The 22471-nt window shown below is 43.5% G+C and overlaps 1 protein-coding gene across 2 annotated transcripts; it reads right to left on the reverse strand.

Annotated features, from left to right (window-relative positions):
- Positions 1-3: 3 nt before the first annotated feature.
- Positions 4-22471, reverse strand: LOC308364835 (casein kinase II subunit alpha). 2 transcript variants are annotated; one of them, XM_080838099.1, is made up of 13 exons: positions 22276-22471; positions 12973-13106; positions 11932-12043; positions 8439-8540; positions 8250-8300; positions 8090-8149; positions 5258-5341; positions 3970-4080; positions 2512-2613; positions 2133-2233; positions 1625-1773; positions 779-868; positions 4-440 (listed from the first exon to the last, which is right to left on the reverse strand). In XM_080838099.1, the coding sequence occupies exons 2-13, from the start codon at positions 13071-13073 to the stop codon at positions 322-324; spliced, it is 1182 nt and encodes a 393-aa protein (XP_080694225.1). In that variant the 5' UTR covers positions 13074-13106; positions 22276-22471; the 3' UTR covers positions 4-321. The 2 variants fall into 2 exon arrangements, with proteins under 2 accessions (XP_080694225.1, XP_080694224.1); XM_080838098.1 differs by lacking the exon at positions 22276-22471 and adding an exon at positions 16698-16784.

Raw genomic sequence — 22471 nt, forward strand, 5'->3', positions numbered from 1 at the left:
AGGGACATATAAAATAAATTTTATTATCCATTTTTCATTTTCTACATTGTAGTTGCATTTCTAGACACTGTCATCATCAAAGAACGCAGCTACACTCGTTTCAATCCGGACACAGACGCAACGTAATTCCATCTGCTATTTGCGCCCGAATTTCAATATATAATTATTGTATGGAAAATAAAACAAAACAAAAAAAGGAACCTAATTTTGTCTGTTCTCTTCTCTTGGTTCGGTATACTCGACGTAAAAATGTGGCCAGGGAGAGGGGGGTGGGGGTTTGGGGGGGCGGGGAGTTGACGACAGAAGCATCGAGACGGCGGCTCAGGGCTGCGCCCCCGTTGCCGCGGGAACCTGCGTGGCCAGAGCGCTGGGGGACGAGATGACCGGGGAGCCAGCCATGTTGCCCAGCGGCTGCTGAGAGGAGGACATGGACGTGATGCCTGCAACACAAACCAAGGGCAGGGGGGTTATCCAGCGGTCTTAACATTTAAAACTAGCTTACAGTCTTCCCCTCACTATGCACCTGCAAAGCTAGCAGATACTTGAGCTTGGAAATAAAGACCTATAGGCCTGAACCAATGGCTGTTTAAGAGCCTATACACAGAATGTATGGCTATCTATCAGCATGAGATCAAGTACATGTGCACCTTTCCCAGTTTCACTTTGTCAAAAACAGGAACTTAAGCTATTACTGACAAGTAACTGTAATGATGTGGCTGTGAGATTGTGTGTGTGTTTGATGTGTGTGTGTGTGTGTGAGATTGTGTGTGTGTTGTACCAGTCATCATACTGGACGAGCTGACGGGGGTGGAGCCCGTTGACAGTCCTGATGTGGAGCCCATCCTGGCCTGGTCTTTCACTATGGGATCTGATAGTAGACACACAATGCAGAACATCAGTGCGAGCAACACACAATCATCCAATGACAGCTATAGGCATGAACTAGGATAATGAAGATTAAAAGAAGTTAATGGGCTTCATCTGTTGATTTTTGAAGCGCTTCCATGGAAGATACTTTTGCCATAAACTACCAGGACTACATGAACTGCTCTTCTCCAGGCTCCACACGGAGTAGGGCAGGTACTCCAGCCAGCGGCTTTAAACACGCTGCAGAAGCCAGCATTTTAGGAATCTGGCACGACAACTTTACGTTCTTTGACATGATTGGACTGGGATGGGGGGAATTCTCAGTCCTGCTCTTAGGGCCAGCCTGCACGGAACATCTTTGAAATACTGCTCTTGAACCTCTCGCAGGAACACAAGTAGTGTTCAGCTGATTAAGATTGACCCTGAAAAGTTCAGTCAGGGGGTGGGGGGGGGAGATGGAAAGCACACAGAGTGGGGATGTGAAGGGTGGGCGACAGGAGCAAGAACTAAGAACCCTTAAGGCGCTTGAAGCAGTAAAGAGAGGTAAGGTGCTGAATCAATCACAGAGAAATAGGCCAGGCTGAATGACACAACAGGTAAACCATCACCTGTATTTTTTTATTAAACTGAACCGGATGAGTCCTAAAAGTTTCTGGTAAGTACTTCGCTCTCAACTGCATTATGGAACAGTTTTTTTTGTGTTTGTTTAGTATAGGGGGAGGTCACAGGCCAGGGGGTAGGAGAGAGGGAGACTCACAGAAGTATGGATGCTCCATGGCTTCTCTGGCTGTGAGGCGTGCCTGGTGGTCGTAGCGCAGCAGCTTGTCGAGGAAATCCAAGGCCTCAGTGCTCACCAGGTGCTGGTTCTCACTGTGCACAAAGCGCTCCCACCTCTTTCGAGAATGTCTGAAGACAGAGAGACAGAGAGAGATGAGCACACATGACAGAGAGGAGGCTATGCCAAGTTTAAACTGTTCAACTGCATTTTTGAAATTCTTCGGTACACAAAACTTCCAAATGTGAGTCACTGCAATGGTCTGATCAGAGAGACGCCTTACATTAGATTAATTTCAAGTACTGATGCAGAGTACTGGCACAAGGTGAAAAATACACTCCCATGGTAGTGACATTTATAAAGGCATCTTTATGTTACTGGCCTGGCACCCAACAAACGTTATCGGTCATCTGTGTTCTAGCAGAACTCTCACCCACAATCATTTGGGAATGTAGTTCTCACATGTGAGAAGGACTAGACACAAACCCACCTGCCCAAGATGTCATTAAAACGGGGGTCTAGTTCAATGTTGTACTTGTCAATGTAGTCGTACAAGTCTTCTGTGCCCAAGACCTTTGCGATTCGTACAAGCTGGTGGAGAAAGACATGGAAGAAGAGAAGGTGAAGGATGAGACTCAGACAGCAGGTGGCAGTAACAGACAGGTGGCAGTAACACTGGTTCTACCTGTTCCACTGAGGGAAAACGACTTGGTGGCCGTGCATGTTTGTAAGCGAAACAAACAGAACCAGCGGCGGAATACATATAACGTTCTATAGAACGTCTACAAATAAAACCAGTACAAAACAAAAGCTCTGCATGGAATAGGGTGTGTGTGCGTTTGCACCAGTGCACACGTGAATAGGCGTACCTGGTCATAGTTGTCATGTCCGTGGAAGAAGGGCTCTTTCCTGAAGATCATACTGGCCAGCATGCATCCTAAGCTCCACATGTCTAAACTATAGTCATACATCTGTACAAAAAACAAAAGAGAAACAAATTAAAATAAAAACTGAAGTGTATTCAGTGTTTCCCACACTTAAGCCTTAACTAGGGCGAGCCACCCGGGTATATTAACGGCTGTCAAAGCATATATGGCAGGACATTTTATCATTTTTTTTAATCTGTCGAAGAGAATGTAGCCTTCTGCGATAGATTAACTAGTGCACAACGTCACCTTCTCTACCACACCCACACCGGTTCGTTCTACCATCACGAGAATGGTCTACAAACAATCGCACATGCTTGGAACACAGAGAGAGGTTCTCAGGTATTACATTCGAAGTTGTGGACACGAAAGATATTTTACAAGCACGGACTAGAGAATGTTTTTCTCAAAGAAAGCTGCAACTTTGCTGCGTTGGCAGCTAAAAGACTCATGACTGTATTCTGCACACGTGACCCTTGGGCAACATGCAGCGAAGTTGTCCTGGCTAAACCCAGAAAGATTATATTTAGTTATTTTTCCTTTCGAGCAGTTAGAAAGACTAACTTTACCTAAGGCAGGTTAGCATTTAATGTGAATTGGCAATAAATAAATGCATACGCCTCAATCATTACATGTGTCAGTTAATTTAACGTGAAATTAATGGCATTCAACAGACACGAAATGAAGAGGCCAAATTGGGTTCAAGCTTCTTCTCAAATCCAGCCAGTCAGTCAGTGAAGCTGCTGGCACAAGTGGTGAGATGCTGAGGGAGAGGCAGAAGCATCATCATCATCATCATCATCATCATCATCATCAGCAGCAGCATCATCAGTAGCAGCAGCAAGCAGGTCCAAGTGCGCTAGAAACAGCAGCAGGTGACCAAGCAGCATAGTTCCAAACAGTGGCATCTTTGTTTTTATTCTTTGTCTTACTCTTCCTATGTGGGTAGATGGAAGGAGGGTTGGTTCTGTGAATTATTACGTGACATTAATGGAAATATTCGATAAATCGAAATATTGCGTCACGCATATTTGTCGTTCGTCGCATGCAGTTGACCATTTTTGAGCCAGCAGGTAATGCCGGCCCTTTCAAACAGCTTCCATCACAAGTATATTTCATACCGAGGGGGAACACTGTTATTTAGCTACATTTTGTTTTTGTTTTCTAAAGCAATGAACAATGAGCACCCCCTCGAGGCATTTTGAAGACCTCAAGGACAAAACATCCAGTGGCAAGGAAAACCATTTAGTTTACAGGAAGATATATGAGCACAACCTGGCTCAGAGAGGGGACCCATCTACCTAAGGATGAACACTGTGTAGAAGGGAAAGGTGGCAGTAAGACAGCTTTTTTTTTTTTTTTTTTAGTGCAAGTGAAAAGGAGAAGCTGTGAGTGTCTGACCTGGTAGTCTACCAGCAGTTCCGGGCCCTTGAAGTATCGAGAAGCCACTCGCACGTTGTACTCCTGGGCAGGGTGGTAGAACTCTGCAAGACCCCAATCTATCAGACGGAGCTGCGACCAAAGAACAGGGATCAGTCACGTCAATGAACCATTAAAGGAATCATTCCATTCCATCCACATATGCTTCATCAAAATTGAACCCATGGGCATGTTTAAAAAACAATTACACTGCTGCTGAAAAAGTATTACGGTCAGTGTGTTACATTCACTGTAACAGAACCATGTCAATCTTCCAATATGTGTATATCTATATGCATGTATGAGAAAGGGGACTTTAATTCAGATAAAATGAATACCAAACCAACAATTAACAATTTTATCCAGGTCATGTCATGTCATGATAAAAACCACACTGTAAGTCATGGGCAAAAACCATTTTGCCATTTTGCACCCATCAAATTAATGTGTTATTGGTTCTCTGGGTCACTTAATGATGGATTAGGGAAACAAACTGTCATTAAATTAGTCTTACCTGAATGAAACAGGATTACCCTAACAACTGAATGAAAAGTTACAACTAAACCCTCAGTAATGGTACCAATGGTTTGGTACCAAGTTTATGCCAAAATTCTAAAAACTGACTACTTGTTTTTCTACAGTACCGGAGATGCAATTCCTCCAGACCTGACGGGGGCGGCATAAACTCCTACAAGTGATGGTGCTTGCACTTAGTATAAGGAGGCGTATGTGTGTGTGTGTGTTAGTATACTGTGTATGCGGCCTATGCCGTTTCCTTAGTCAGTGATGACTGAAATGTCATTTTACCTTTGGGCCCATTTACATATTTTTTTATTAGGTACCTCAACTGACATGCTGTGCCGTCATAACACGTTGATCGTAATTAAGCCCAGTATTGTTCGTTTTAAATACATGAAGGCTACACGCCACTATCCTTTTTTGTAATGTTAGTTGTTTCTTTTTCTTTGTTACTTGAAGGCTACATGGATCTGTTGATTTTTGTGATCTTCAAATGTTTTTCATAAAGGAGTGGATGTTGAAGAACATGGTATTTATGTTTTTCTGTTTTACTGTGGTATCGAACTAGGTATTGTGTTCTTGCAGATATTGGTATCGACTACTACATTTCTGGTATTGTGACATCCCTTGTACCAACACAAAGCGCTGAACAAGAGAGGATATGTAGAGAATCTTCACCACTGACAAATCAGGGCTACAGGTTTACTGTGACACAGATACTAGACTTAAGCCAATCAGGAGAGAAAATTACCTTTCTGTGTTCGTGGTCGATCATGACGTTGTGTGGCTTAACATCTCTGTGCATGATTCCCATACTGTGGCAATAGTCCAGGGCCTATGAACACAGAGGGCAAAAAGATGGATTTCAACGGTTCTCTGCCAAAGACTGTAAACTTAGAAATGCTCCTCCCATCAACATTAAACTTTTGGTAAAAGACACTGACAAACTGCTCAAGTCACATTCTGCACAAGAGAAGTCAACTGAACACGCTAAGGGGGGCGGCGCTCCATTTGCCATCTGCCAATATGGCACATCAAGTTCCATGTCTAACCTTAGCAACCATTGCTACATCACATATTCAGGTGACAGAGTAACTGTATACCAATAGGTGTGGATGGAGGAGGGGCTGACCGACTGCCTTGACCCCGTTACCCTGGGCTTTCAGTGATCCAGCTTAACACACCTGAGTCTGGCAGAAGTCATCACCCTCCCCACCACCACCCCCCCCCCCCCCCCATTCACCGCCCACCAAACCCCCACATGACCAATTAACCAGCCTACCAATGGGGGGGGGCAATTTTGTCCCTCCCAGCCAATGACATTACAGAAAAAGCACATTGGAGCAGAGCAGGAGACTACTGGAGAAATGAGATTAGTGAGGGCCTTGTTTCCTTACACGCTGCAATACTGGAGTGTCATACAAACTGGAGCCTTTGACATGCACCAGCGAAACCAAGAAGAGTAAATGGCTAGCCAACATGAAGGCAGCTGGGGAAAAAAGGAGTGTGTGTGTGTGTGTGTGTGACCGTGACCGTGGGTGTGTGTGTGTTCGGGGGAGTATAAATATAAAGATGACCAGTGGTGCCGATTTCGAGCACTTCAAACAAAGAGCAGCTGAGGCTGGAATCACGAGCGCTGGGGCCCCAGAGTGAGGGAGAGAAAAGGGGAGGAGAGGCGAGGTTGAGGAGAAGAGGCGACCAGGCGGGCCCCTGTCCACAAATAAGTCCTCACGACTTTAACATATGTCGGCTCCATATGGGGTTAGCAGGCCTCTGCGAAGCCCTCGCCATACGGCTAAATCCCTGTGGCTAACACTAAGCTAAAGCCAGTGAGACGCCGGTCCCTTGCACCCATGCACAGCATCCAAGGCTTCTTAGCCGTAACCAGTGACCATTCATATAGGCACGCCTTCATGTGTACAAAGATCTGCAACTCTCAAGACTTTATCTTTACTCTTAACACTCTCTCAAGTAGGGCTGGGCGATTTTTCGATTTCGATTTTAATCGCGATGTAATTTTTTTCTACGGTTTTAAATGAGACGTTCGATTAGACGGCGCCTTCAAAAAAAAAAAAAATAATCAATGTTTTCACAGACCCGCGAATACAGCGCCGCACGTAGCCCATGGGCGTCGCGACAATGTAATTGGGGGGGGGGGACAAGACCCCCTCACTTTTCAAAACAAGTCGTTTCGACTCCCCCACTTTTGCAGTCAAAATAGTGCGTGCGTGACTGCTGGTCTACTAGTCCATTATTCTTTCCATTGCTTCACAATTAAATCCGTTCAACTTTATCAGTGGGGAATACCCACAGCAATATAAATCCACTCCGCGTTTTCCTGGTGTACTACGCAGCCTCATCACGCACGCAGATTCAACTGTCATTAATGTTCATTCATTCTCTGATTTGATCGGAGCGTCGCGCTAGAAGCAGACCACAGAAATGGACATACGGATTTTTTTTTTCCGAAGAAGAGGAAAGTAAGTCAGAGTTGCCCAAGTTTTACCTGTAGTGGACAATTAAGGACCACCCAACGGACATTATCTGGCTATAATCGTATTGTTATTGCCATAACAACCGTGAGCTAATCTAGCGTTAACGTTAGCTAGCTAATGGCAGTTTTTCTAACGACAGCAGCGACTAAACACACACTCACCAAAGAAGATTTTTTTTTTTTAATGTGTCACTCACTTGTATATCTCTCTTTGACTGACACACGAAAGATGCTGTCAATGCCACAAATAAAATGAACATTGGTGTGCTGGGCATGCTGTCAAGCTTTGCCATGTATGAAAACTATTTCCCCTACGTGAACCGTTTACTTCTGGCAGCTTCCATCCTTAAAGACTTTGGGTTTCAATACACATTTGGCCATTTCTGACCTGTACAGTCATACTTTAATGAGGTGGTCAGTTTGAATGTAGCCAACATAATTATCAGGCCACCAAACCTATATCAATTGTGAATTTGATATGATGATAACATGATTTACATCTCAGAGAAAAACATGGTAAAATGCACCAGAATGCGGGTATGCATGTACGTTTTTCAAAAATTTTGGGGTGATTTTGTTCATATCGTGATATAAAATCGAAATCGAAAATTTTGGGGGAAAAAAAATCGAAATATAACTTTTTCCCATATCGCCCAGCCCTACTCTCAAGTCCTTGTGCACTTCCAAGCGTGCATGAGTCTTATAACTCAGTTTAGACTCATTATAAAGAGGGGCGGGGTAGCTGTGTGGTAAGGAACAGGACAAATTTGATAAAAACATAATTTACAACTGATCGTTTTCATTGGGACTATTCGGGCCGGTATCTGATCGTATTTTGGCGTCCTGATCATCTAAGGCAGGGGTTACAAACTTAAATTACCCTGGGGCCGATGAGCGTCCAGTCTGGTCATTGGAGGGCCAGATTTTTACGGTAAACGTTGGGGTGGCCCATTAAAATCAATGGAACTTTTCTATTTTTGTTTTAAATCAATGGAACTTCGAGGGCCGGATAAAATCCTTTGGGGGGCCGGAATTGGCCCACGGGGGACAAAGAGGCTGGTAAAGCAGACACAGAAAGTCAGAACTTACCTTTAATATCTCGTACATGTAGAACCGTATGTCGTAGTCTGATAGCGTTTGATACAATTGCTGGGAGAAAAAAGGGAAAAGGTTTGGTTATTTCAGTCACGTGTTGGGAGTATAGAGTACAAAAAGAGCACAGGCACACAATAGAGAATGTAGCATTTACCTTGAAGTCTGTGTTGTTAACGTGTTCAAAAACCAGCGCTGGCGTCCGAGACTACAAAGTTCAGGCGCAGACAGGGAAGGAAGGGGGCAAGAAAGGAGGTAGATTAAATCACTCATTTCAGCCGACTGCCACCAGGTGACCTGATTACTGATAGTAATGTTTATTTGGAGGAGATCGTGGGGCACTCACCACAGGGTCCTTGACGATGTCTAAGAGTGTGATGATGTTGGGGCCCCCTCGCAGGTTTTCTAGAATTTTAATTTCTCGCTTGATTTTCTTCTTCTTTACTGGCTGCATGGCGAAAGAAACAAAACAAATTCAAATCAAAGGGACAAGCTGAGCCTATTCATTTGATGATCCTGGATAAAACAGCACATTTTTTTTCTTCAACCATAAAATTTCACCAGGGTTAGAAACAATCATTGGGCTCAAAAAAGCTCTGCCTTAAAGTGCATATGACACCTTAATACAACATTTTTCAAATAAATAAAACAAAGGAGGTATTACACAATCGATATATGCGTTTACTTAAAATATACTTGTTAAAATTAACATTTGAATTCCGCGCCACTGAGCTACCAACTTCCAAAATGTCTCACTTCCGCCCAGCGTTATAAAGTGAATATGACTGCAACGTCGGGACTCGGTCACTGTTAACAAGGTCAAAGTCGTCCTTACCATTCGGTGTTTTGCAGTCTCTGCATATCTCTCGGAATTTCGCCTACCGCGTTTCCGTGCGCCCCATCCACATGCACATTGTCAGGGGCGGAGAGGGACACAAAAATCTACCAGGACAATTTTGTCTGCACCGGCCCACCACAAGCTCACAGCGAGCCCATCTGGCCCAAGTTACGTTCACTGTACAAAGGCAGAGCGATACGCAGGTGCCATTTCCCATGAGGCTTTGCTTCGACCATTCTAAATGAATTTTTGAACAAAAAAACCTGCTGTCTAATTTATATGTGTGGTCATGAAAGTTATAGAACGTCTGAATAAAAAGAATTAGATCAAGATAACAGGTTAAACCAAAATCAGTAGGCTGGATTCATGAAAGTGAGAAGTGAGATCACAAATACCATAGGTGAGTGGATCGACAACTAGTGTTATAAATATTGGTTGGACTACCGCAGCATTCAGTTGTTGGAGAACATGGCGATTATCACGGGAATAAAATTTGATTGAAAATTATTTTAACTCAATGGGCCGCTCATGAACTTTCCACGGCTGCGTGCAGTCTTCAGGCTGCTTCTCGTGAGCTCATTGGCCTGCCGGGACCGGTCGTCCCGATGGCCACTCGGCCTCTGGACATTGTCATCGTTTTCAGACCTCGCCTCTTCTGCTGGCTTGTCATCCAGATAGGGCTCGAATCGGTACGGCTCAATGGCCACAATCTCGTGTACTAACTGATCCGGATCATAGCAGGGTTTTTCCTGCATAGAGAAAATGTGGGCGCGCGCCGAAGCCGTTTTGCCTAGCGCCTATGAAAAATCCCGACCGCCTAAAGGTAAAAAAAGTGCGCGATGGAAAAAAAAATAAAAAAAATAATGAATAAATAAATCATCTATACGTCACGCATGCAATGCCTGTCAGGGAATAAGTTCTCAATATTATATTTCAAGAGTCCTACAGCCGAATTATCGTTCTGCTTTGATCAGTAAACGAGTTGATAAGTGTGTCTTTTTCTTGGCTGATCAACACGCAACTGTGAGTTGCGCGAATGGACAGAGCGGCCAGCTGCCAATCACTCAATCTGCGTATGCATCCTGACTGTCGGTCGGCGGTGATTTTGAGCATAACATTCCATTTTCGGTATTCATGGCTTTAAATTTAATAAAATATCTGTTATGTTGAGGACCTAATGGATTTGTCTATCCGTTTGAACGAGTAACAGTAGACTCCGGGACCTCGGGAGAGGCAGACAACCGCATTTGTTTATCAATGAAAGCTCAGCTCGTTCTGAGGAGATTTGTGTTGCATCTCGAATATAATTCAGGGCTCTCAAGTGTCAAGCATTGAGCGTGACAGTCACTAATTTTGGTCTTTAATAACGCACTCCCGCCACACATCGTATTTCTCACGCTGAAAAAAACCTCTAAGCTATTTAATGTGCCGCAGCGCGCAAACATGACCTGGCCACGCTGCCCTCACCATGGAGGAATCAAGCACGTCTCCCTGAATCCACTGTAGGACTGCCGTGAGGTGCCACTTATCAGCCTATCAAAAAAAAAGAAATGGGCTTCACAATAGCCAATCAGAAAAACCGTATCTTTTTTATCTGTTGTATCTGGGTAAGATTTAATCCAGCAACCAATGAAAATAAAGCATCCTGGAATTGCGCGCAATTGAGCTTCTAAAAGCTTCGTTCACCTGAGGAAACCACTACAAGGAGTAAGTCGTCTCCTGTTTTAATGTGACGACAAATTCACAATGGTTTGACACAAGCAATGACAACTTGACTGCAGTTAGAGACTATTTCCCAGATAATTACCATCGGTTTTTAATGAGTGTTTGTAGCCAACACACTTTTAGGCTACATCCTGCCTTTTCACTATAGCTTTGACTCTGAACTTCGTTAATAAATAAAATTCGAGTAGGCCTATTAAAGATATATGTAGGCTAAAATTACCATGAACTTGTTAAATCATTTTACCAGGGCACCAAAAGGCGGAGGGTGGAATGTTCACAGGCTGGTTGTGACCTCTGTACCTGACTTTAAAATAAAATAAATAATATTTTCCCGCAATTGAGTCCTCCTTGGTTTACACACATCAGCACTTTACCATAGCCTCAATTATTTCTGAAATGGTGAAAAAAAGTACATAAATATATACATAAATATCTACTAATAAGCTGTGACGGTTAACACAGTGCAAATTTTTTTGGGGGGGAGCACCGAAGACCCATTTCGACCCAGGAAAAACCCTGCATAGTCTTCCTCAATTTCTGAATCTTCGCTCAAGTCTGTGAAAGAAGCTTGCTCAAAATCGCGGACTTCACCCTCCATCACTAGTACTAGAATGAACTTAAGTATACCGACGATGACGTCACGGGACCACCTGACAGATTTCAGGTAAGCCGGCAACTGTTTTATGATAAGAGTCGCGACAACCACACTTTGAAACTCCGTACAAACTTCATTTTTCAATCTTTGGGTTTAAACATGACTTCAAAGTACTATGTTTTATGTATAGTTTTCATACTTATATGCCCTTCACCTTTTTTTTAAGGTGTCATACGCACTTTAATTCATAGTTCTAAAAAGAAAATGAGTCAGGCGTAGACACACATCCATCACATGCTTGACTGAAACAGCTTTGAGAAAAGCAGAAACACAAAAATCTCCTCTGGCATTTAGCAAAAGGCTAAAGAAAACCCCCTTCGTCCTTAAAACGTTAAAATCAGCATGTACAATGGGGTAGATTATGCAGGAACGGGAAAAGAGCTTCATTAGGTTGCTAACAGAAGGATTTTCTCTCTGTAGACATCTACCCCCTCAAAGCCTGCAGTCACTAATAAATAAAAATAACAGTTTTTTTCTCCATTTCCTGCTCCTCCATGTCAGAAGGAATAGGAACATGATACAAAAATTCTGTTTCTGACCAGGAGGCGAGTTGAAAAGGGTATAAAAAGCCTCCAGCCATGGTCAGGCATGGAGGCCATGCAATGCTTTTGTTGTTTTTACCTTTAGTATTTTGACAACGACTTTCTCATTGTTTGTGATGTTGATGGCCTCAAACACCTCGCTGTATTTGCCTCGGCCGAGCTTTCGCACCAGCTGGTAGTCATCCTGATTCCTGAAGTCATGGAAAAAATGGGAGACACAGAAATAGAGAGAGAGAGAGAGAGAGAGAGAGAGAAAGGGACACGGAGAAACAGAAAGTGGTAGGAAAAAGAGGGGGAAATACAGATACATAGAGACATACAGATACACAGAAAAAAAGAGAGGTAGGTGGAGGACAGAAAGTGGGAGAGAAACGGAGAGAAAGTGTAAATGTTAGTGAGTGATCTGCGGCTGTTCGAATGAAAGCCCTGCTGTAGTGAAGAGGCCAGTGCATTCCACCGGATCCCTGGGTTAGAGACGGCCCATAAAACAAGCACACATGGAAGAAAATACCTGCAGCAGTCTCACTCTCAGCCTCAGTGGCAGGCAGTGGGGAGGGTGTGGGAGGGAGGACGGGCATGGCTGGGGAAAGCACTGCCTAACAGCACAGGCCAAACCACAGCCAATTCCATCTCTGCAACCGTCCCCATCAACCACTTCATCCTCTCAATTCACCAAATCAATACTGCCCTCTACACACACCACTGCCCCCCCACCCCCCTCGCCCTGCTATCCCCCAATCTCCTACTGTACAACCCCCTTCTGTTTCCATTCTGTACATCCCCAAATATGACGTGATTTCAGGGCTTTTTGGGTGTATTGGGAGAGATTGAATAGGATATGGCCCAAATCCATATCCCCCACTGCTGCGGCTGCGTTAAATGGAGGCGTGCCCCCTGTTGTGTCCCAGCTTTGGCATCAACACACCTCATACTGAATAAACACTCATAGCATTTCTGAACACACGCCACTTACTCATCCCCTCAGTCACCTTCATTCAATACCCACTCACCTCACCTCACCATACCATCCATCCATCCATCCATCCATCCATCCATCCATCCATCCATCCACTCACTCACTCACTCACTCACTCACTCACTCACTCACTCACTCACTCACCCCCATTCCACCACGTGCGACTCATAGTCCCAGTACTCGCGCGGCCTCTGTGTGTTGACGTCGGGGTAGACCCGGGATCGGCTGGTAACCGGACCAGACATGACCAGGAGGACGCGGTGACTCTGTGCTCAAGGCTGGATGCAGGAAAACAGCAAAAGAGAAAGAAAGAAAAACATCTGTTAGTTTAGAATGGTGCCTGACTATGCACGTCATCGTCCCATGGAGCGCCACGCTACGGCAACATCGCTGAAGGCATGAAACTCATGACCTACTTTGCATGCGGCCTCCTCGCACTGACAAAAGCCACCGTTGCACATGTCGTGCACAAACTAAAAATACGGGCTACAAATAAAAGACTCACTTTAAAAAGGGATGGTGAAGAAAAGAAGAAGAAAAAAAGAGAAAGAAGTATTCCACACCTCAGATGAAAGCATTTCCTGTTTTCAATAGTTCTGACACTGCAGAGGTGGAACCAATGCGAACCCTGTTCTTGTTGCTGGACCACAGGGCTCCAGCTCACACAGCTTTTTACAACTTGAACTTAAACTACACCTTGTTGCATGTTTCAGAGAATAAGCTCTCATACACTGCAGGAACTTGCTGGCCGTATTAAGGGGGCCAGCACCTTTCCACTGCGAGAACTGCCCCTGTAGGACCTCTTTCAGGGCAGTTTTCCGGGGCAATATTAGTGCCCACTGCAGGGTAGGTACTTCCATGCGGCCCTAAATCAGCTGGGTGGAGCTTGCAGTGATGGTTAATGCTTATTGGTCAAGCACAATGTGAGGGGAAGAGCAGGTGCCATTTTTAAAACCTAGCTAGATTTAACAGGTTAGACACGGCATACAGATAAATATATTGTAGCATTACGGCCACTGAATGAACACCAGCAAAACATCAGCTGAAAAATAGGCTTTAATTAATAATTGTGGTGCTGGTATATTCATTTACCAAGTAATTACAACTGCCCTGAGGCAATTTAATTGAGCTTCAGCAATTTTATAGCAGAATTAATCTCATCCACCTTGAAGTAATCCGAACGCAATCTAGAAAACGTTCCTGCAGAGGAAAAGCGCCTTATAACCTAGAGATAACCAACAGTTCCAGAGTTAGACAAGAGGTCTCCTGATCCACTTTCATACAGGCTGCAGGACTCATAAATAAATGTCACTGCCTGCTGTGATCGGTCACAAGGTCTGTGCCACCTCCAGGGAAGAGCAGCTTTATTTACCTGGAGCTTAGGGGGGATGTGAGGTGGGAGCTGGCACTCAGCACAAGAGTAGGTTACATCCAATTACTCTACATACAGGAATCAGAAGGCCTAAGAAGAGCCGTACTCAACAGCCGTATCTGAATCTGAGAGGCAGCAAAATGTTTTCCCTTCCCATTGAATCATCTTCCAAAGCGCATCAATTAAGGATGTTTCCAGAATCACAAAACAGAGATTCAACCACCCCCCCGAATCTCGTTATCTTTGGTTTGCTTGCCACTCTGAACCACTATGCTAGTGATTTTTTAGGGGGCTGAATGCTAACAATCTGGCAGCAGCATGGAATATTAGACCAAGACAGGGGAGCAGATCATCTGTGAGGGGGGTCAAGTGAAAGTAGAGCACACAACAATGGCAGGCTGGTCTGTGTATGGTGACACCCATCCTCACTTGAGAAGTAAGCACCGGCCTGCAGGTGGGGTAGGACAGATGGGAACTAACTAACTTATCAGTGTCTAAACTAACTAAATATTTATTACAGAAATTTTGAACAGGCTACATAGGCATTATATTACATAGCCTTATTCATCTTCGCTGAAACGTTGGTTTGGGGAGATTTATAATTTCTGAAAACCATCAAATCCAATGCTTTAACAGGAGACGTGAGGCAAACAGGGAAGCCAAAATAAAATCTGGTCAAGATTGGTCGTAAACGGTATGGATCGAACCTCTGGTTTATTCCCCATCCAATACCCAGAACAAGTTGTCTACAGATACGTACTCTCGTAAACAAAGCTGATTTAAGTCTAGGAAATGTGAAGACCATGACAAAAAGACAAACTACCCATTCCTTGCCCATCTTATGAGAGTTGGGTGGATCGATCGGTGCTCCTGATGTACACTCGAGTTCATGGCTGGCATGATCAATACCTGGCCTCACTCTGGGCCTCAGTGGAGTGTCATCACGTACGCCAGAGCTGAATGAGCTGGCTCAACAGGAGTCACCGGCAGAGAAACAGGGGTGGTTGATAAATCGGGTGCACAGCCCAGACAGTAAATAAATATTGCCCAAAAGCGTCACCAGAGGCAAGACTTTGTGGAGTGAACATGAACATTAGTTATATCATCCATGTGTTAGACGCAATTTACATGTGGTGGATTACATTTGCCACAAAGATAATGGCCTAGATCTTCTCCAGCCTAGTGTTTTTTTCTATCTGTTCGTTCAGAATGAGCAATGTTAGATGGTCTTAAAGAACACAAGAAGAAACCACTTATTGCGGCTCCTGGCACATAAACCTGGAGGGCAGATCGGTGGAAAAATGTCACGCAGAGTTAGAGGTAGATTTGCAATAAATTGACCAGCGTGATGAATGGTTGAACTAATTCCACCTACTACATGAAGGAGGGTAACCAAACACTCACTCTTCCACAAGTGGCTTCTTTTTTTTTTTTTTTTGCTTCAACGCAACTGGCTTGTTGGGTCACTGTACCTGCTGTTGCTTACCACCATAACCTAGCTTACTAACCAGTTACGCGTCAGCACTGCCAAAGATGCACTTGCATTTTTCGTATCGAGGAGTTAGCGCCAGCTCACACTGACTTCAAGACGATACAGCTGGCTAACGTAGTCGTCTCTTTATCGGGTTAATTGTTCGGCGTTACCTACGTTAACCAGCATAACTAAACTGCATAAAAATACACTGGAACCATCGGCAATGAGCGAGACGTTATTAACTCTCCACTTAGACCAAGCTGGCCTCAAAGCTAGGTGAGCAAGTTAGCTTGCTCAGTAAGGTGACTAGCCATCCAACAACCAAGTGAGCTACAGATAAGTTAGATAGGATAGCTAGGCTAGCTACCAGATACCTAACGTTAGCTAGTTAACGTTAATGTTACCCAGTAGTAGTCCGACCATCTCTCGTCGAACGATACGGCAATTGTAGTTAATGTTTGAAGAAATTATACGTTCAACAAAAATGAGCCACATGCCTTTAACCAACTTGTCAACATTACTGACTGACCAAGAAAAAATTGCAACGTTATCGCTGCTTGTGAAGAACATGATTGACTGGAGGATCTGGCTTTGGGGGATGCAGCCATCTTCAGATGATGAAAATCGGTTAAAGTCTAGGATAATGTGTAGGCAGTTTACTCGCCATTGCTACACAATAATCATTTGAACTAGAATTACATTAACACGATGTATAACTTTAACTAGTGCTGGTTCTTCAATAGATCGCTCGTGCTATCCGGAATGTAGAGGCACAATCTAGAAATCCCAGGCTACGAGTAAAGCTCCAACGCCTAGCTAACTGGATAGCTTGCTAAAAGCGCCACCGCGGTAGCTTGCTGGTTAGCGCATTAGCTGGATGCCCACTAATTTTAAACGTTCGGAAATTCGCACGCACCGAGTACTGATACTAGCGAAGCTTCACACACCAATAACATCATTCATATAGTGCTAGGCGGGGGGGGGGGGACATCTATTACAAGTCTGAAAGACACCGTGAATTACCTCTCGTTTCTTCAGGGATGACAATATGGCGGCTCCCGCAGACTAGACCATAGACTAGACTCCGGCAAACAAGTTTTATAATGAAAGAGATGAATGCACTTGTGTTGAATGGCCTCCCTAACTCATGGTGGCGCAAGCACAAAAAAAACACCTAAGTTGTACTTGGGTGGAGCTTTGTGTAAAATAAGCATACACATGTTGTACATCATTTTAATATATTTTTTGAACAATTCGAAATGTTTTAGAAGCTTCTTATGTTAGAAAAAAACGTTCACTTTGCAAGTTTTACACTGAAATTTGAAATATCTTAAGAACAACTCCACATTGATGGGGAAAGGGACCTCATCCTCACTACAAAAAAAACAAACTAAAAGAAAAAAAATAAAGCTTTGTAAGTCACAGCTTAGATACAACACATGCCTCTACAATGAAACAAGTAGGCCTACTCTACATGAAAATCATAATTTATTGAAAGGAATGTTTCTCAAATTGCATTGCATACTGTATAAGAGATTTATCCTATTGAATATACTTGTCTAATCAGTTTAAAGGCACCCAGTGCAACTTTCGAGGCTTACAAATAAACATTCAATTTCTAGTCTTTTTTACACTTAGTAAGTTTCAATAACTCCATACCATTACATATCGAAATTCAAGGAGCAAAGATGAGACGTTGTTGTGTGGTGTGGTGAGAACTGATAGAAAATCGATAAAAACAACAATCACCGCCATTTTCTTTATTTATTGGTGCCCACAATAAATAAAGCAGGATTCCAGTCAATGGAAAAATGGCCTCTCCCCACCGGCGATTGTTGTTGTTTACGATTTTCTATCAGTTCTCACCACACAACGACGTCTCATCTTTGCTCCTTGAATGTCGATATGTAATGGTATGGAGTTATTGAAACTTATACGTGTAAAAAATACTAGAAATTGAATGTTTATTTTTCATTGAATGTTTATATAAAGTTGCACTGGGTGCCTTTAAACTTGGCATGAAATATCAAGTGGGTTCACCTAGGTAAGAAATTGTCTCAAGACTTACAAAAGATCTTTCACTTGTTATCTTTGGGCATTGTTCAAGAATCTTGGCCAAAGAACGTTTATGTATTCAAGTCTACCAGATGTCCTGCTGTAGATTCCAAGAGTGCATGGGCTAAGAAAGCCTCTTATCTGACTTGGCAGTGCCACACTGCCTCACATGGCTGACAGAAGAGCTCCGCGGTTTGATATAGGAAGTCTCCAAAACACTGAGTTCATCAGCCAGTGAAGCTTGACAGATCAGCTGTCTAGCACCAGATCTGACAGCACTTTGAGTGCCTGTCCATAGATTATTCCTCCCACACTACTGGAAACACAAAGGCATCATGTGTGATACTTTATATTAAAAAGCCATCCAATACCATCGGTGCTTTAATAAATCCTGTCTGGTATGTGCCTGTTATGGGGTGTCATTTTTCATGATGATGGAAAGTGAGGGAAATTGCCTCTAAATTATTACGGTTAATTTACTAGGTTGGCATCAATCCTTAGATCAAGTGCTGGCTCTGACAGACTGCCTTCTTCTCAGACCTTGACAGTGTTATGCATTTATGTCATCACACTACAAAATGTAACACAACTCTGAATCGAATGTGGAATTTGAGCATGGGAGAAATAGTGATGGCTAGCTGTCTGGAAAACATCAGCCTTTAAAATGAAAATTTAGGACAAATGTATATCAGCTTTCTTTTTTTTCTTCTTCTTCAAACAAACTATTCTGGGTCTTTCTCAAGATGATATGAATCTGTACTTTTGTCATTGTAATAAGTTTCTATTCAAAGTCGGGTGCTCTGTTTACAGCAAATATTAAGAACTAGACAAGGTCAGTCTGATGTTTATAAACCCGTGAACTTTTCCCAAGTGGTTAAACGCTATGATGTACAGGATGGAGTTATGGCATTTCTTCTTATTTTTTTTTCTTCACTGAATAAGAATCCTGCCAATAACTTTGGAATTCACTTCCTTTCAAAAGTGCTGCTTAAGTTGGAACTTAAGGAGGCCAACCTACTCATGCAGATGTATATCTGACATTACCAGCTTTCAAAGGCTCTCCTCCCGACTATTTTGTGTGAAAAGACAGCTAAACGGCTCGGTTAGCCACACCACAATGTGACAGAGGGAAGGATCCTCAATGGTTAATTATCCTTTTACACTTACAGAGAGAAATCCTTTTAGTGCACAGACAGAGGGCTCCTTTGATACGAGGCAAAAAGCAAAGCCTAAATACCAGCCGCACTGGACGTGTAAGATGTAACTCTATTAGCCTACAGAGGACCACTTTCTCCTTTTATCACTACCTTCACCCTGGTCTACTCCAGAGAAGACCCCTTCATTTTTGCTCCAGGTCTCCATACAAACCAGGGAAAGGTAAAACCCAGATGGGTAGACTTCCTGTCTTGTCTGAAGACAGCCCATTCATTTTTTCCATTGGCATTTGTTCCGTCTGATAAAGAGCAAAAAGACCCGGCAGATCGGGTGACTAGTGCGGATGAGGTTGTGGAGGAGACTGTACACTACAAGGGCATTAGTCTTAGCTGCGTGAGCCTGTGAAATCGACCATGTCTACGAAGACAGGGCTGGATTTCTCCTGCCTCTTTTTCCAAATGCGAAATCGTAAAGGAGGCCGGCCACCAGGTTCAAAATTAAAGTCACATTCCCCTCCGTCTGCCAAGTTTGTTAATGAGTTCCCAAATTAGGTTCAGTGGTTTCAGATGTATACCATCACATGAATGTGATAGACTGGCAGTGCACTGCTAAAAAGTGTATAGATTATCTGACATTTACCCAAAACTTTCCAAACAACCTTTTTGGTCTTATGATCGTACTATATTGTACAAAGCCTACAATACTCAAAATGAGTTCAGGACACAACACTTTTTAGATAGCATGAGTGATGGAGTATACTCAGTTTTGTATAGCTCTTCATGCTGGCTAAGACACCTGAAAGTGTCCTTCTAGAAGTAGCTATCACATTATATGTTAATGAAGTTAGCATTTAGCAGCACAATTGCAGTGGTGATCTGGGGATTCCCCCTCTCTCTCACGAGACTGTCCCACTTTGATGAGAAGTGCTTGAAAGAACACCCAATCCCCAAATGGGAAATGGGGGCATTCACGTCAGTCCAGCTGGTTCAGACCTCATCTCAGGGTTCAGAGACCGCCGTCATCAGCCACCGCCATCAGCCCAGTGTGGAGCTGTGACCTTGTTACCTGGCACCGGCTCTTAGCAACGTTTTAGCCACTGTAGTGTAAAAGGGTGAACTTTCAAGAGTTTACCCACCCTCCTCTCCCCCCTGCTCTGAAACAAATAGGGTATCAGAAGTCACATAAAACATAAGATAGTCACATAAAGCAAGCAAAAAATGAAGTGACAGCCACTTTCCCTGGCTTTGATATGCCCTTTGGGATAAGAGAAATTCCTCGGAGAAAAAAATGTATACTAGAGACATATGAATCGTTACATTAAGGCTAGCAATTAATGAAATCTTAGATGAGGTTGTGTGTGTGTAGGTGTGTGTTTTTTCTCTCTCCTCCTCTTTCAAAAGCCCTCCACAATAAGAGGGCCTCCCCCTCCCACGTCCCCGATGGCCTTTGGAAAGGTATAAAAGCTACAGGATCGTCCCATGCCACACGACCAGCCCAGGTGCAATATTCAACCCCGTACTGTAACCATTCAGGACCTGGATCTTCCAACATGATGTCCAGGTGAGCACAGGAAATCTTCTCTCATCTAGACCTCAGATACCACAAAATAATGTAATTTACAACCTGCTAGTGGGGTACAATGATGACTGTCAGTGATGACTGCTTTTGCATCATATTTCATATTTCATAGTAGCATCTAAGTGATGAACAATGCTTAAGTATTGCCTGTTACAGAATACAAATAAAGTTAGCCGGGGAGTGCCTACTAACATAATTCCACCTTTGGCAGAAATGGGTTTGTACAGTTTTAACATAACATAAAAGGCAGGATCCATGAAACCGCATCAGGATAATAATTGTATGAATGTCATAAGTTGCAATTTTGTGTGCATGATGTAAAAATAAATACTTACATGATAATGATATGGACTTTCCTAACAACTTTGAAATGGCTCTTTGCCATGGTATAGGGGCCACGGAAGGCATTTGGCTGGGGAAAGGCAGAACTGTTAAAGTCTCTTTAGACCTGGGTTCTGACCCTCAACATAAATCACTGTCTTTGGTTACCACATGGGAATATGAACTCAGAGTAAACTCAGGCTATTTCTGTGCTTCCTGGTCTGCAATGTTGCCTCTCATTGACCAGCTCAAATTAAATATGGTCCTTCTGTGCCTTATCACAAACATTCAGCATCTATCCATATTTCATTTTCTCTTTGCCTCAGGAATATTCTCATCCTCTGTTCTCTGGGAGTCCTACTAGTGAAGGCCGACCTTGAAGCAGGTACAGTTAGTGCCCTTGGACGACTAGATACTGATTTAACATGCCCTGCCTTCCAAAAACCACAAGCACTGAATGGAACATACAGGGCGTGAGGAATGGATAGGAGGAGCTTGACAAAGAGAGTTAAAATGAGCTAAATGTCAGGAGGCCAGCAGGAATGAACACTTTAAGAGCTCTTTGAAGCAAGTGTCTTTTGAAACTAATATGCTTATTTTATGTCCGCCCTATAGGCACTGATCCTCAAGCCATGTCCACAGGTAAATATAAAGGGTTGGACATTTTCCAAACCATTTCACAGTGTTACTAATGTTGAGTTACTAATTTAGCAAGAATTCCAATAATTTTTGAAAACAGCACAACAAAAAGTGTAGGCAAATACTACATGATCATATATAACAATCAGACATAACACAATTAAATATAGTAAGACATACTGTGTCATGTGCTGTGACTGCGTAATAAAGGCCTTGGCTTTCCTCTCCCACAGACCAGGACTCAACCTCAGATGAGGCCCCCACTGGTAAGTGGTTTTCAACAGTCGAACAGCGTCTGTTACATGTCGCTGCTTGTGGTACAGTGTGTTCATGCCAGTCACCACCATGTTGTATCCCTTCTCTATAGAGAGCATGAATGCCGTCTCCCCCGATCTGCATAACGGTGAGTAGAGATTCAGAATGCCAGGCCCAGAGTCAGTCACTATTAAATAAAATAAAAAGATCTAAAGGGCACAGGTTGATCCCTGTGGACGGATCAAAGCTTCTTTTGTGTGTGTGTGTGTGTGTGTGTGTGTGTGTGTGTGTGTGTGTGTGTGTGTGTGTGCGCGTGAGTGCGTGTGTGCGTGTGTGCGTGTGTGTCTGGTAGTGGCCCCCACTCGACCCACATGAAACCTTTAATGCAAATGCATCATCCACACCCTCCTGTAGAATGACTAGGAGTGGGGGCCTGTATCGTTGTCGCCATGGTCAAGTCCAAACAGGTTTAAAGACAATGCAAACAGGGGTAAGCCTCTTAACCTCCAGCATAACTGTTGAACTGTCTGTTTGTTAAATACACGCCTGTTTGCTTGTGAGAAAAAAGAAACAGAAGAAAAAAGTGAACCTGACTCACACTTTGGCAACGTGACGCGATGATCTCCACACTGCCTGATACCAGACAGCATGGTGATAATTCTCGGGAAAGAGAGAATGGTTCTTGCTCGGCCGCATTCCTGGCGTTGTGAGTCGCTCTTCATTCATTTCATGCTGTAGGGCGGCACGCTGGTTCTTGAGTGGCACCCGCTAGCAGCAGGGTGTCTCCGCATCCC

Source organism: Sprattus sprattus, assembly GCF_963457725.1.
Source record: "Sprattus sprattus genome assembly, chromosome: 4".
Classification (NCBI taxonomy): domain Eukaryota; kingdom Metazoa; phylum Chordata; class Actinopteri; order Clupeiformes; family Clupeidae; genus Sprattus; species Sprattus sprattus.

Coding starts and splice junctions, on each gene's coding strand:
- LOC308364835 (XM_080838099.1), bottom strand. CDS start 13,073: ATGTCTGGTCCGGTTACCAGCCGATCCCGGGTCTACCCCGACGTCAAC. Junction 12,044..12,972: donor TCGCACGTGGTGGAATGGGG/GTGAGTGAGTGA, acceptor CCATGACTTCAG/GAATCAGGATGACTACCAGC. Junction 8,301..8,438: donor ACATCGTCAAGGACCCTGTG/GTGAGTGCCCCA, acceptor TGAACTTTGTAG/TCTCGGACGCCAGCGCTGGT.